General features: G+C 43.3%; 1 protein-coding gene across 5 annotated transcripts in view; it reads right to left on the bottom strand.

Annotated features, from left to right (window-relative positions):
- Nucleotides 1-13751, bottom strand: part of znf507 (zinc finger protein 507) — a 94159-nt gene that overhangs the window by 62394 nt on the left and 18014 nt on the right. For 3 of the 5 annotated variants that reach the window (XM_070898082.1, XM_070898086.1, XM_070898085.1), the window contains exons 1-2: nt 1506-1652; nt 1167-1268 (exon numbers count right to left, since the gene is read on the bottom strand). The exons of 1 other annotated variant lie outside the window; for it this stretch is intronic. In XM_070898082.1, coding sequence (XP_070754183.1) covers nt 1167-1268; nt 1506-1584 — 181 coding nt within the window. In that variant the 5' untranslated portion in view covers nt 1585-1652. Of the gene's footprint in view, nt 1-1166; nt 1269-1505; nt 1653-6195; nt 6257-13751 lie in introns of those variants that run through there. One more of the 5 variants, XM_070898084.1, reaches the window with a different exon arrangement.

Raw genomic sequence — 13751 nt, 5'->3', positions numbered from 1 at the left:
AAAGTTTAACAAACATTTGTTTGTACTTAACTTTAATAAAATATTCTTGTCGCAAACTTTAAAGTTTTCAGTTAAGATCAGTTATAAACTTTTAAACTTGTAAATTTACATAACTTATAAAAAACTTTTCATTTGAGAACAGTTACAACAGCAGCAAAAAAAGGTTGTACCCATCTCTTCTCCACATTTTAAGACCGCCCGCTGGCTTGGTCTTGTTGACTCCACCCCTGCCCACGGGCAGTGGTGCAGCCTTTCTCGGGTTGGTACCGAGCTTATTCTTTCGAACATCTCGGGTAATGCGCACTTCTTGATGGGGGGAGTGGGCAGGCAGTAATATGGAAGGCCCGGCTTGGGCCTCTTCAGAGGCTGGTCTGGGGATTGGAGTGGAAGTGGCTGTTGATTCTGTCAATAGCTGTGGGGTCTGGGCAGCTAACTCCGACATTCCGTCCATCATGTGCCCCGACAGTGTCTCCACTACCTCCAACATTCCCTCCCTCATGTTCGCCGACAGTGTATCAGCTACCTGTGACATTCCCTCCCTCATGTTGACCAACAGTGTATCAACTACATAAACATTCCCTCCCTCATGTTTGCCGACAGCGCATCAGCTACCTGCGACATTCCGTCCCTCATATGCACCGACATTGTATCAGCTGGCCGAGACATTCCCTCCCTCATGTTCCTGGACAATGTTCCCATTTCTCTTGAGTGTTATTACTTTTCCAGACAGTCCCGATATCTCATCACCCACCTCACTGACGGTGTCCAGGAGTGATCATGTAAGGTCAATGCTCTCCACACTCATTGCCATCATCTGAACCATATCTGTTAGATCCTGCAGCTCAGATGAGTGCTGTCGAGCTCTCCCTCCCCTCCTCATCCTGTGGCATGCTGCATCCCACTGGAACCCGCAGCCTTGGACGGTGGGGCCCTGGGTGTACCTTGCTGCATCCCAGTGGGATCCATAGCCTCGGATGGTGGGGCCCTGGGTGTGACTCGCTGCACCCCACTGGATTCCCCAGCCTCTGACTGTGGCAAACCATGGAATGTCCCAATACTCGTACCACTCAGGAAAGGGGCTGGCAGCTCAATGGGTGGCACCTGCACCTCCTCCAGAGTGAGTACAACAGTGGGTGCTTCATACATCACGTCCCCCTCATCCTCACCCCCATGCTTTTGGTCTGGAAGGTGGGATTGGAAGATGTTCTCCTCTTCAGGCTTGTCCATGTCTGAATCTTCTTCTGCATCGTCAGAGTTGGCTTCAAGTTCTGCAATATATAACAGAACAGACAAATCGTTAGCAGCAGAGGCAGGGGCAGGATGGGTGGCATGAGTAGGCTCACACAGCACAGGCAACAGGTTGACTTGAAGGACCACGATGAATGATAGCACATTGCTTCAACCAAAGCGTAGCTAGCGGAGACATCCCCATGAACCGAAGCATGGCTAGCCCGCGCAGTACTTAACATTTAGCAAAGCCAGACTGTGGAATTTGCAGCACTTACCCTCTCCCTCGAGTGTGGGCCCAGTTTGTGCAGTGGTGGTTGCTTTTCTCCAGGCAGAACCCATAAAAGCAGCGACCATGTCTTCCAAGTGTGTCAGTGGGTGCAGATTTGCCAGCCGCTTCTTGTTTGAGTTCTTTCCCTTTTGTTGTGTGCCACCTTTCTCTGCAAAGATTAAAATATAACATTTTAGAGAGGGTATCTTTCTACTGGGTGGGACATATACAGATGGTCACATTTACAATTGCATTTCCAGTGAATAAATGAAAATATTACTTACACTAACTACTTGACCAAGGTCCTGCCACTTCTTTTTGCACTGGCCTCCAGACCTTGGGGTGGTCACCATTGCACAGTAATCTTCTGCAAGTTGGTTTCAGTGTTTCATCATTTCTTTTGGTGAAACTTTTATATCACCTCTGCTGGTGTCCAGCTCGTACCATCTGGCCTCAATTACAGTAACTAGTGCCTCCATTTCATCCTGTAAGAAATTCTTGGTCCTTGAACTGCGTTGCACCTTGTATTGCAGCTCCGATTTTTCTAACGAAAGTTAAAGTTCTCACACACAACTGGCTCTTTAAAAATGGCCAAATGCAGACCGGAAGCTGTACTGACCATGGCAATCACGTAAAAAAATGTCCTTTTTTTAAATTCACGCATGTGCTGTGGGGGGGGGTGGGGGAAAGAGGGGGCATCATGTTTTTGGTTCAGACATTAGGCTCCACCCCACCCCGAAGCTAAAGGACACTTATTTTTTTTGGAGTCGTCGGGGCCATAAAGAAACGGGCGTAAATCTGGCAATACGCAAAAAAATGGCATTGGGGAAAATTGAGCCCTCGAGTCTAAGTTTGGAAGGGGCTGTTTTTAGTGATGTTTTGTCATTGGTGCGAAGTACTAAATCGGAACAGCAAGATGTGCTAGTGTCATCAATTTGAGGTGGACATGGAGCTAAACTTTGTGTGTCACTGCAGTAATGCAGAAGATCAGTACCTGGAATGGGTACCAGAGGTATTCAGGGCAACAGGATACCAACTGTAGCATGAAAGGATGAATAGAATCTTTTGCAATACTGGGCTTGTGTTTTTATCATTTCAGGATGTGGAGTGGATATGCAACTTGTAAAGCAGAACCACTTGCTGCAGCAGTTCTATAATAGACTATAACAGCAGCAAGTAGCAAGATAAATTCAGAATTTACTCAGCTTACTAGTTCAGGCAACATTTCAAAAGTTAGTTGCTCTGCTGCAAATCCAGGAGCTGACTTCACTGAATACATAGCAAGATTCCTCCAGTCCATTCATTCAGTTGTACAATGTGATTTTATGTGCACCTTTCAGACTGATGCTCAGACCACTGTTATTCACAACAATTTAGATAACTGATGGGGAAAATAGGTAAGTAAATGTGCTTAGAACAGTAGGTCTACTGACGTAAACAAGGCTGGGCACATTCAGTACAGCAAATATTACTTTTTTCTTGTTAATTGTTTTATAGTTACATATAGAAACATAGAAAGTAGGTGCAGGAGTAGGCCATTCGGCCCTTCATAAGAACATAAGAATTAGGAACAGGAGTAGGCCATCTAGCCCCTCGAGCCTGCTCCGCCATTCAATAAGATCATGGCTGATCTGGCCGTGGACTCAGCTCCACTTACCCGCCCTCTCCCCGTAACCCTTAATTCCCTTATTGGTTAAAAATCTATCTATATGTGTCTTGAATACATTCAATGAGCTAGCCTCAACTGCTTCCTTGGGCAGAGAATTCCACAGATTCACAACCCTCTGGGAGAAGAAATTCCTTCTCAACTCGGTTTTAAATTGTCTCCCCCGTATTTTGAGGCTGTGCCCCCTAGTTCTAGCCTCCCTGACCAGTGGAAACAACCTCTCTGTCTCTATCTTGTCTATCCCTTTCATGATTTTAAATGTTTCTATAAGATCACCCCTCATCCTTCTGAACTCCGAGTAAAGACCCAGTCTACTCAATCTATCATCATAAGGTAACCCCCTCATCTCCGGAATCAGCCTCGTGAATCGTCTCTGTACCCCCTCCAAAGCCAGTATATCCTTCCTTAAGTAAGGTGACCAAAACTGCACGCAGTACTCCAGGTGCGGCCTTACCAATACCCTATACAGTTGCAGAAGGACCTCCCTGCTTTTGTACTCCATCCCTCTCGCAATGAAGGCCAACATTCCATTCGCCTTCCTGATTACCTGCTGCACCTGCAAACTAACTTTTTTTGGGATTCATGCACAGTGGGTGTCCCCCTCCCCTTTTAAAGGGGGCACTGGAAAAATTTGATTTTAGCGCCCCAAAAAAAAAACCAAAAACCAAAAAAAAAAAAGGGGCCTTGAAAATGTCTGCTGTGTCACCCAGGTCGGGTGGCATGGTTTTAATGTTTTATGTTTTTGCAGGTTAACTCAAAAGAGTTTCATGCACAGTGGCGCGCGCCTGTGATCCCGCTGCTGGGAGGCTGAGGCTGCAGGATTGCTCGAGGTCAGGAGTTCTGGGCTGCTGTCGCCTGTGCCGATCGGGTGTCCACACTAAGACCGGTATCCACATGGTGGTCCTCGGTTAACCTGGGATCACCAGGTCTGATGAAGAGGGGTGAACCGGCCCAGGTCGGGAACGGAGCAGGTCAAAGCCCCCGTGCTGGTCAGTAGTTGGGTCGCACCTGTGAATAGATGCTGCAGTGCAGCCTGGCCAATACATTGAGACGCATCCTTTAACTCAAAAGAGTTTCATGCACAAGGACCCCCAGGTCCCTCTGCATCTCAGCATGTTGTAATTTCTCCCCATTCAAATAATATTCCCTTTTACTGTTTTTTTTCCCCAAGGCGGATGACCTCACACTTTCTGACATTGTATTGCATCTGCCAAACCTTCACCCATTCGCTTAACCTATCCAAATCTCTTTGCAGCCTCTCTGTGTCCTCTACAAAACCCACTTTCCCACTAATCTTAGTGTCATCTGCAAATTTTGTTACACTACACTCTGTCCCCTCTTCCAGGTCATCTATGTATATTGTAAACAGTTGTGGTCCCAGCACCGATCCCTGTGGCACACCACTAACCACCGATTTCCAACCCGAAAAGGGCCCATTTATCCCGACTCTCTGCTTTCTGTTCGCCAGCCAATTCTCTATCCACGCTAATACATTTCCTCTGACTCCGCGTACCTCTATCTTCTGCAGTAACCTTTTGTGTGGCGCCTTATCGAATGCCTTTTGGAAATCTAAATACACCACATCCATCGGTACACCTCTATCTACCATGTTATATCCTCGAGCCTGCATCACCATTCAATATGATCATGGCTGATCTTGCAACTTCAGTACCCTATTCCTGCTTTCTCTCCATATCCCTTGATCCCTTTAGCCGTAAGGGCCACATCTAACTCCCTTTTGAATATATCTAACAAACTGGCCTCAACAACTTTCTGTGGTGGAGAATTCCACAGGTTTACAATTCTCTGTGGTAAATTTAAAGTAATTGGTAGGTTTAGAGGGGATTTGAGGGAAAACTTCTTCACCCAGAGGGTTGTAGGGCTCTGGAACTCACTGCCTGAAAGGATGGTAGAGGCAGAAACCCTCACCACATATAAAAGCACTTGAAGTGCTGTAACCTGCATGGCTATAGACCTAGTGTGGCAGTGTGAGGGTATATCATGTGTTTCAGGAAGGAAGATTATGCTTGACAAATCAGAGTTCTTTGAGGGAGTGACATATATGGTGGATGGGGGACAATGCAATGTATGTGTCATCACCATTTCTCTCGACCCCTCCACATCCAGTTTTGGATGAGCAGAAATTTTCTCCAATTAAATATTGGGAAGACAGAAGCCATTATTTTCAGTTACTGCCACAAACTCTGTTCCCTAGCCAATGACTCCATCCCTCTCTCCAACATTTGTCTGAGGCTGAACCACATGGTTTGCAACCTAGGTGTCATTTGTAAGATCTAGTCGGTAAGGCTATCACAAGGCTGGTGCCTTGTTGCAGAACTAAGCTATTTTAATTAAATTGACTGTTCGACTTGGCTTTACAAATACACCCTTAACCACTGAAACTGCAAAAGATCTAGAAGGGGAGAGAAACAGGAAAACTCTACAATGTGCCAGACAAGAGTTAGAGAAGTGTGAAAAATGTATGTGCAATTAACAGGTCATTGTAGAAACCCTAATAATTGATGCAACTGGGACATGTGATCAGGAAAATGGATATAATTGAAAAAAGATTGTAACTAATCATCACAGTTGTAGAGAAGGACCCAGTGAGCACTCCCCCCAGAGAAGGAGCCAGTGAGCACCCCCACAGAGAAGGAGCCAGTGAGCACCCCCACAGAGAAGGAGCCAGTGAGCACCCCCACAGAGAAGGAGCCAGTGAGCACCCCCACAGAGAAGGAGCCAGTGAGCACCTCCGAAGTGAGAAAGGGGAAATGTAAAGACATTGCTTGTTGTGCTACGCTGACTAGTGCTTGAATCGGTAATGTAGAACCTGTTCGGGGCTGTATTTCTTTAAAGATGTGTGTACTCATTATATAATCCTAATAAAAAGATTTATCATTACTAACTGAGATCAAGTCAGAGTCTCTATTACTTCTTACAAATGGTGACCCAGATGGGACTGCAATAGGGTTGTTGTGGGAGTTGAGCCAGACTTTGGGTCTTGCACTCTAATTGAACACAATATACCCACCATATTGGTTTGCAGTCGAGCCTAATTGTTTGAAAGACCAGAAGTAGGACTTGATTATGGTGATCTTGTTGGGTTGCAGAGTCATAGTGACAAAAGGACGCCGAGATGTTTGAGAGAGACATAAGGGAGGCACTAGAGAAGAAATTAAATAAGCCGAGTAACAAGGACGTCCAGGATTTAGTGGCAAATTGCCTGAATAATAAGATGTCCTCGTATATCATCATCATCATAGGCAGTCCCTCGAAATGAAGATGACTTGCTTCCACACCAAAAAAGGATAAGTTCACAGGTGTTCCAATGAAGGACCTAAAATTCCAGGTCCTGAACTACACCCTGAAGGGTGGAAGATGTCTGTGCATGGATTTTTTTTAAACATGTGGTGGCCGTTGCACACCAGCCACCACACAGGCTTGACAGAGCTAGGTCTTGGTCCAGTGGCAAGGATTACCCAAGACGACTGGAGACCAGCTCTGCTGCACGGACCTATTGAGCTCACATATCGCTGTGTGGGCTGGCCCGTGCTGCCCCTGGGCCCCGAACTCACGCCGCTCCTGGGCTCCAATCACATCCCTCCAGTCTCTCGCCGCTCCTGCTATGTCAGCCCACGCTCCATTCACCGACCTGGACCTTGATGACGTCACTCTTCGCTGCCGTCGCAGCTCGTGCTGCTCCCTGGAGTAGTATGCCTCCACGCTGCTCCCAGGGCCGCTCGCCGCTCCTTTTATGGCCCCAACCTGCCGCTGGTGTTCTCACGCAGGTCAGGGCCTCCACGCTTCTCCCAGGCCGCTGCAGCGGCAGGTCGGGGCCATAAAACGAGCGTCGAACAGCGGCCTGGGAGCAGTGTGGAGACCCCGACCTGCCATAAAAGGAGCCTCATACAAGAAAGCAGTTGAGTACGTCCAGAGACGAGTGGATGACAAAAAAAATAAAATACATAAAGGAAGGAGATTACTGGTATACGCTGCTCATTTCTGTACACGTAGTGGTGATGAACAAAGAACAGTTAGTACAGGAGCAGGAGGCTCAGATACAAGATTTAAAGAAGCAGCTGAAGAATAAGCAAAGAAATATTGATCAGAGTTCATGCTTTAGCAGCAGCGGCCTACGCAGCGATGTCAGAAGCAGCTGAGGTTAAAAAGCAATGCGAGAAGGTTAAAAGAAAAAATGAGCAATTAAAGTATTCTCTGGAAGATGCCCGAGGGGCACTACGAGAGGCAGTGAAAAGTAAGCTGAGTGTTAAGGATACTCAAATATTAGTTACAGTGCGTCTGACTAGTAGGACATCGGCTTATGGCGAGGCGGTGAAGTATATTCAAGGACAACGGGACGAGAAGAAAATTAAATGAGAGAAAGTAAAAAGATTACTTGTCTATGTGTCACAGTTCTACGCAAAAGTTGCAGATAAACGTAGTAAAAGTGGGGTAAAAGGGAAGCATAAATAGGAGAGACAGTGGGAGATAAAAAGGATCCAAGTCATAAGCGAACCCATTTGAAAACTCAGTAAACGAAGGAAAATAAAACAGGAAATTGGGAAGCCAGGAATAGTTGCTGAGACGACAGTTTAAAAATTGAAAAAAAGAAACAAAGTTGAAACCGACACAAACTATCAGATTCTGTGCCGAAAAACATAAAACACAATATTCACTGAATGAAAGGAACTTTAAAGGATGCTGGAATTTCAGTTTGTGTGAAAGTATGTGTTAAAGTGTGGAAGTTTTCCTGACCATGAATGTTTAATAAGTTACAGGATTCCTTTTGTCTGAAAGTCTCTTTGAAAGAAGGTGTGTCTGTTGTGTTTGTTTTACATCCACCACTTTTCTGTGCATAGAGCTAAAAGCCATTTAACTCTTTGTAGTCTTGTCTTGAACGTTGGAAGTTTTAAGGAAGTGTGACTATGTTGAGTTCATTTCAATTTAAGATTGAGAGACTAGAGATGGTGACAACTTTGTGATCTGCAAAGTACTGTCTTCTTAATTTGGTGACTGAAAGTCCAAGGCCCCCACCCTCTTAAGGTTTTGACAAGCAAGATGTAACCAGAAATTATCAATTGGGTTGAAAGAGGAAAAAATAAATTAGTCCATGATGAAATAAAGAAAGGAGAAAGGGAAAGATTCTGCCCTTTTTCTACTTTCAGTACAGTGTCCTTTTTAAAAAAAAAACAGTCTGTATGAATGTTTCGGAGCTACAAGCTGAGTGACGCCCCTTGTGTAACATGTTAAATGATTTCTGTTTAAATGTGACAACTAATTTTGTCAGTTATATTCAGTATTTTTATACTCATTTGAAAAGCATCTGAAGAACAGACAAAGATGATATAATTTACTGTTATTGTTAGTAATACTGGAATGTGTAACCAAAAGAAAGAAAAAGGTGGACTGCTATTGCTGTGAGAGAGATATCAGGCAAAAGTTTTAACATTTATTTGAAAGCTGCAAAAAGTTCTGTAACATTATGTGGCTAGGTGTCAATTTTTTTTGTCTTATAATACTCCTGTGAAGCGCCATTAGGACGTTTTACTACGTTAAAGATGCTATATAAATACAAGTTGTTATTGTGGTACCCATGGGCGTTTAGAAAGCCCACACATGAAAGTACCACACAAGAAAATATTGAAGATTAAGGGGAATAGAATTAGGGGAAGGGTAGCAAATGGGATTAAAAACTGGTTGTAAGGCAGGAAACGGAGTGTAAGAATTAAGGACAATTTCTCAGGGTGGATGAAAATGGGTAGAGGTGTCCCTCTGTTGTTCACTGTATATAGGAATGATTTTATATAGGGTAGATTTAGGGCTAGAGAGAGTGGTGTTCAAAATTGCAGGCAACACTAAAATAAGAGGCATAGTAAATCATTGAGGACAAAAGGAAGCAACAAAGGGATACTGATAAGTTAGTGAAATGGGCAAAAAAGTGGCAGATGGAATTACATATCAGCAAGTGTGAGGTGTATCGTTTGGTGAAAAAAAAATAGAAGTAATACTTTGGGGAAAGGTTGGTTGATGAGCAGAGGGATTGACATGGCAATAAAAACAAACTAATGTAATTCTGGGTTTTATGGCAAGAGGTATATGGGCCGGGTTTGCAACCGAGTTTGTGCTACATTTTGACCCTCTGCGGAGAAAACCCGGTCGCAAAGCCCGGGCGAGATCCTTGGCTCCTTGTTTGCGGTGGCGATGGGACCTACTGCCGGGGAGAGCTGTGCCGGACGTGTAATGATGCGGGTTGCGTTACTGTCCGAGTTTTGGCAGTCTCCCGACCTGTACGCCGGGCCCAGACAGAGACAGGTAAATATAACCCTGCCAGCAGCGGTAAGTACGAAAAACCTGCAAAAAAGGCAAGTTAAAGTTTTTATTTAAAAAATTTTTTTTTGTAGCAATTAATTAGTTAAGGGCCTTGTAAATGTTTTTGGGAACTCCCTCCCCCCCCCCCCCCCCCACCCCTAAGGCCTCTCGCAGTGCAGACTACCCTGGACTAAAGTTGCCGAAACTCGCGTTTTGCGCCGCAAATAATTGTGGAACGCCTCCCTTACTGAGACCCCAAAGGCCGAAAGTTTGGTCTAAAAACGGTAATGCACCGAAAACGATAATTTTCACGTATCGTTACCGTTTTCGCCAAAAACCCCACAAAAGCTGAAAATCCGGCCCAATGAATATAAAAGTCAAGATGTAATGGGGAACCTGCATGAAATTTTAGTAAGATCACAGTTGGAGTAGTGTGTGCCATTTTGGGCTCCACACTATAGGAAGGATGTTGAGGCAATATGGTACAATGCAGATTCACTAGGATGCTGCCCAGTACGAGGAAATACGAATATAAGGACTCGGGCTGTTTTGTTAGAATAGTTGATAGAGGTGCTTAAAAAATGGGACACAGTGGACAGAAACAGACCGCTTTCAGTAATTGAGGCATCTAGAATGTGGGAACATAAGATATAAGCTTAAATGCAAGAGATTTAGGGAAAAAAGCAGTAGAAAGTTTCTTTCTTTTTAAACATAAAGGATCATGAGGCTTTGGAATGCATTACTGGAATGATTGAAGCAGAGACCATGTCAACTTATAAGGATAAGAAAGGTGGTTGAAGGAAAAGAGGACAAAAAGGTGATATTGGAACAGGGCAGAAACATGGGATTAGAACTATTACTCGTGTGGCGAACACACACCAACACAGACTGGTTGGGCCTAATGGTCTGATTCTGTCTTGCAATTTCTATGTAGTCAATCAGCAGGATCCTACAGTATTATAGATGTTATTTTTCATTGGCACTAGTAGCATTTTTTAAAAATGTAGAATGTAATAGAAAACCTGTATAAAACTTTAGTAATACAGGTGCAGAGTCAAAAATCCAGAGTTTCGGAATCCAAAATGTTCCTGAATCCGGACCAATCGGTGGCAGGGTTGTCCGGAATCCGTAAAAAGTTTTGGAATCCGGACCCGACGACCTCGCCCAAATACAACCTCGGTGGGGGGCCCGCCCAACGACGACCTGCTCGGTGGGACCAGATGGCCCGAACAGCTCCTTGGCAAGAATCCCCACCTTTGACGTTCCGGAAATACCCAAACCTTGGCTCGGGTGTTTCCAGATTCGTGACGTCAGAAAGCAAATCGGTAGTCCGGAAAAGCTCGGAATCCGGAACAGCCTCAGTCCCAAGGGTTCCAGATTTTAGGCACTGCACCTATACCACAGCTGCTTGGTCTTGTAGCTTCTAACAAAAATCAAGTTTCTAAACCACCACCCCTTCAATACAACTCATGCCCTTTATTTCTATACCTTTGAGAGCGAGTGCCAATCACTTCAATGAATTGAGCCTCAATAACAGTGTTATACAAAAGGACATGAATCTAACATTTTAATAATTTCAACACAAAAATGCCTAGCTTAAAGTATTTATATCCTTGACATACAAATTGTATTTGAAAATTTAATTTCCCTTAAACTGTTGTAGCTAATCTATTTCAAAAAGTAATCGGACTGAAATTATACAAATCAAATTGATGCCTATTCTAAATAAAACTTAGCCTAGCATTAACTATAAATTGATGGGCCAATTAGAATCAGCCCTAGTCTTGGCTTTTCAGTGGCTTAAGAGATAATTTGAGCCTCCTGAGCTGCCCAATATTGATTACAGGTAAACAACTTACAATTTCAGTTGAGACCAGATCTATTTCCACCCCATCCCCATGTTGCTATTCTCTTCCCCTCACCCATGCTTCAATTGGGAGGATGAAAGAATCAAGTGTGGCAAGTGCACAAACTGCAGTCATTAAAAATTGAGCATCAGTAATGTTTTTGAAAGTTTTTTTTATTTTACATTCTTAAAGTCAGATTACCAGTTCAATTAGGGTTCTCTCAAATTGATAGCATAGTGCTGGGTAGGGACATCAAAAATCCATGTACTGGATGGACTGCAATGAAAATCTGAAGCTAAGTTACCTTGAGAGTTATCTGAGCTGTATATTCTATGTAATTCTAGGCAAGATCTTTAAATGTTTTCAGTTGCTACATGTGCTTTCAAGCACAGTAAGATGTTAAAATTTCCATGGCGTTTCATAAAAAGCCAAAGACAGACATATCCCAAATTGCCTATTTCCTAATAGGAATTCCATTTGGGAAGTTTGGGCTTCTTTAGATACCTTTTCTCATGCGCAATGCAAAAGATAGCTCATGAATTGAAGTGAAATCTTATGTACAAAGTAATCTAGAATGGTGTGCCTTGGATGAATAGACCCATTTATCGTCTCTGAATTACATATAGGATTTCCACTATATGCCCACATCACTTCAAAGGATGATTAATATTAATAACAGCAGACACTTAATAGATTAAACAACCTAACAGGCTTATCCACAGATACAATCATTGCAGAACCAAGCAACTGTGAGCTGTTGAAGTGAGCCAAGTAACAGCAGCTTTGAACCAGATCACAAAAGAGAAAGCCATCAGTTAAGTTCGGAGTAAATAAAGCCAAAACACATCTCAGAAGGAGTAGCCTACCAATTACATTCTCCTTCAGAATCACGTAAGGGTTCCCATCTACAAAACTACATTTCACTTCTTGTATATGTTGAGGCCAGATCGAAACTGGTTTATCAAAAAGTGGCAGATTCGTATATCCACAAAACCCTTTGTAATACAATCTTGTTTTTAAAAAGTCACAGAGGTACAATACTCAATAATGGACTGCAGGCATAACATATCACTTTAAAAAAAAATGTCTCTGTGGCATTTGGCAAGTGCTGCTTGTGTTAAGGCTGCTGGCTAAATTACATTGATTAATAACCAAGTGAGGTGGATGTGCTTGATGAATGTTTACCCAGATGCATACTTCCATTAATCAACTTGTATTGACTTGAATTATCTTTTCTTTATATATTTTATAGTCACAAGAACAATCCTGAAAAATATTGCTAGTTACCCAAATAATTGGTGAAAGATTGAGATGTCTACAACAAGTTATGCATAGATAGTATTTCTATGGCAGTTGGAAATTTCACCTGGACATTGACATTTCCAGCTACTGGAGCGAGATGGAGATGGAAGCTGGGTCCTCGACTATTTACAATCTATATTAATGACTTGGATGAAGGGACCGAGTGTAATGTTGCCAAGTTTGCTGATGATACAAAGATGGGTGGGAAAGCAAATTATGAGGAGGACACACACAATCTCTGCTCTAAGGAGAACAACTGCAGCTTCTCCAGTCTATCCATGTAACTGAAGTCCCTCATCCCCGGAACTGTTCTAGCTAAATACAAATACAAATGCATGGAAAAGTGGAAATCCAGCAGACTGGGAGTTATAAAAAGCAACAAAGGGGTACAAAGTAAAAAGAGGTGCAGAAGCGAATATGTAAAAAAAAACTTGCAAATGATACAGCACAGGAGGCCATTCAGCCCATCATGTCTGTGCTGGCTCTTTGGTAGAGCTATCCAATTTTAATTCCACTCCCCTGCTCTAGCCCTGTAAAATTTTCTTTCAAGTGTTTATCCAATTCTCTTTTGAAAGTTACTATTAAAACTGCTTCCACTACTCTTTCACACAGTGCATTGCAGCTCACAACTCACTGGGTAAAAAACACGTTTCCTTTCATTGCCTCTGGTTCTTTTGCCAATCATCTTAAATTTGTGTCCTCCAGTTACCTACCCTTCTGCCACTAGTAACAGCTTCTCTTTATTTACTCTATCAAAACCATTCATGATTTTGAACATCTCTCAAATGGGCTGAATGGCCTCCTGTGCTGTATCATTTGCAAGTTATTTTTTACATATTCGCTTCTGCACCTCTTTTTACTTTGTACCCCTTTGTTGCTTTTTATAACTCCCAGTCTGCTGGATTTCCACTTTTCCATGCATTTGTATTTGTATTTAGCTAGAACAGTTCCGGGGATGAGGGACTTCAGTTACATGGATAGACTGGAGAAGCTGCAGTTGTTCTCCTTAGAGCAGAGATTGTGTGTCTCCTCCTCATAATTTGCTTTCCCACCCATCTTTGTATCATCAGCAAACTTGGCAACATTACACTCGGTCCCTTCATCCAAGTCATTAATATAGATTGTAAAT

Source organism: Pristiophorus japonicus, chromosome 13, assembly GCF_044704955.1.
Source record: "Pristiophorus japonicus isolate sPriJap1 chromosome 13, sPriJap1.hap1, whole genome shotgun sequence".
Lineage (NCBI taxonomy): Eukaryota > Metazoa > Chordata > Chondrichthyes > Pristiophoridae > Pristiophorus > Pristiophorus japonicus.
This window is presented reverse-complemented; position numbering and strand designations above follow the sequence as displayed.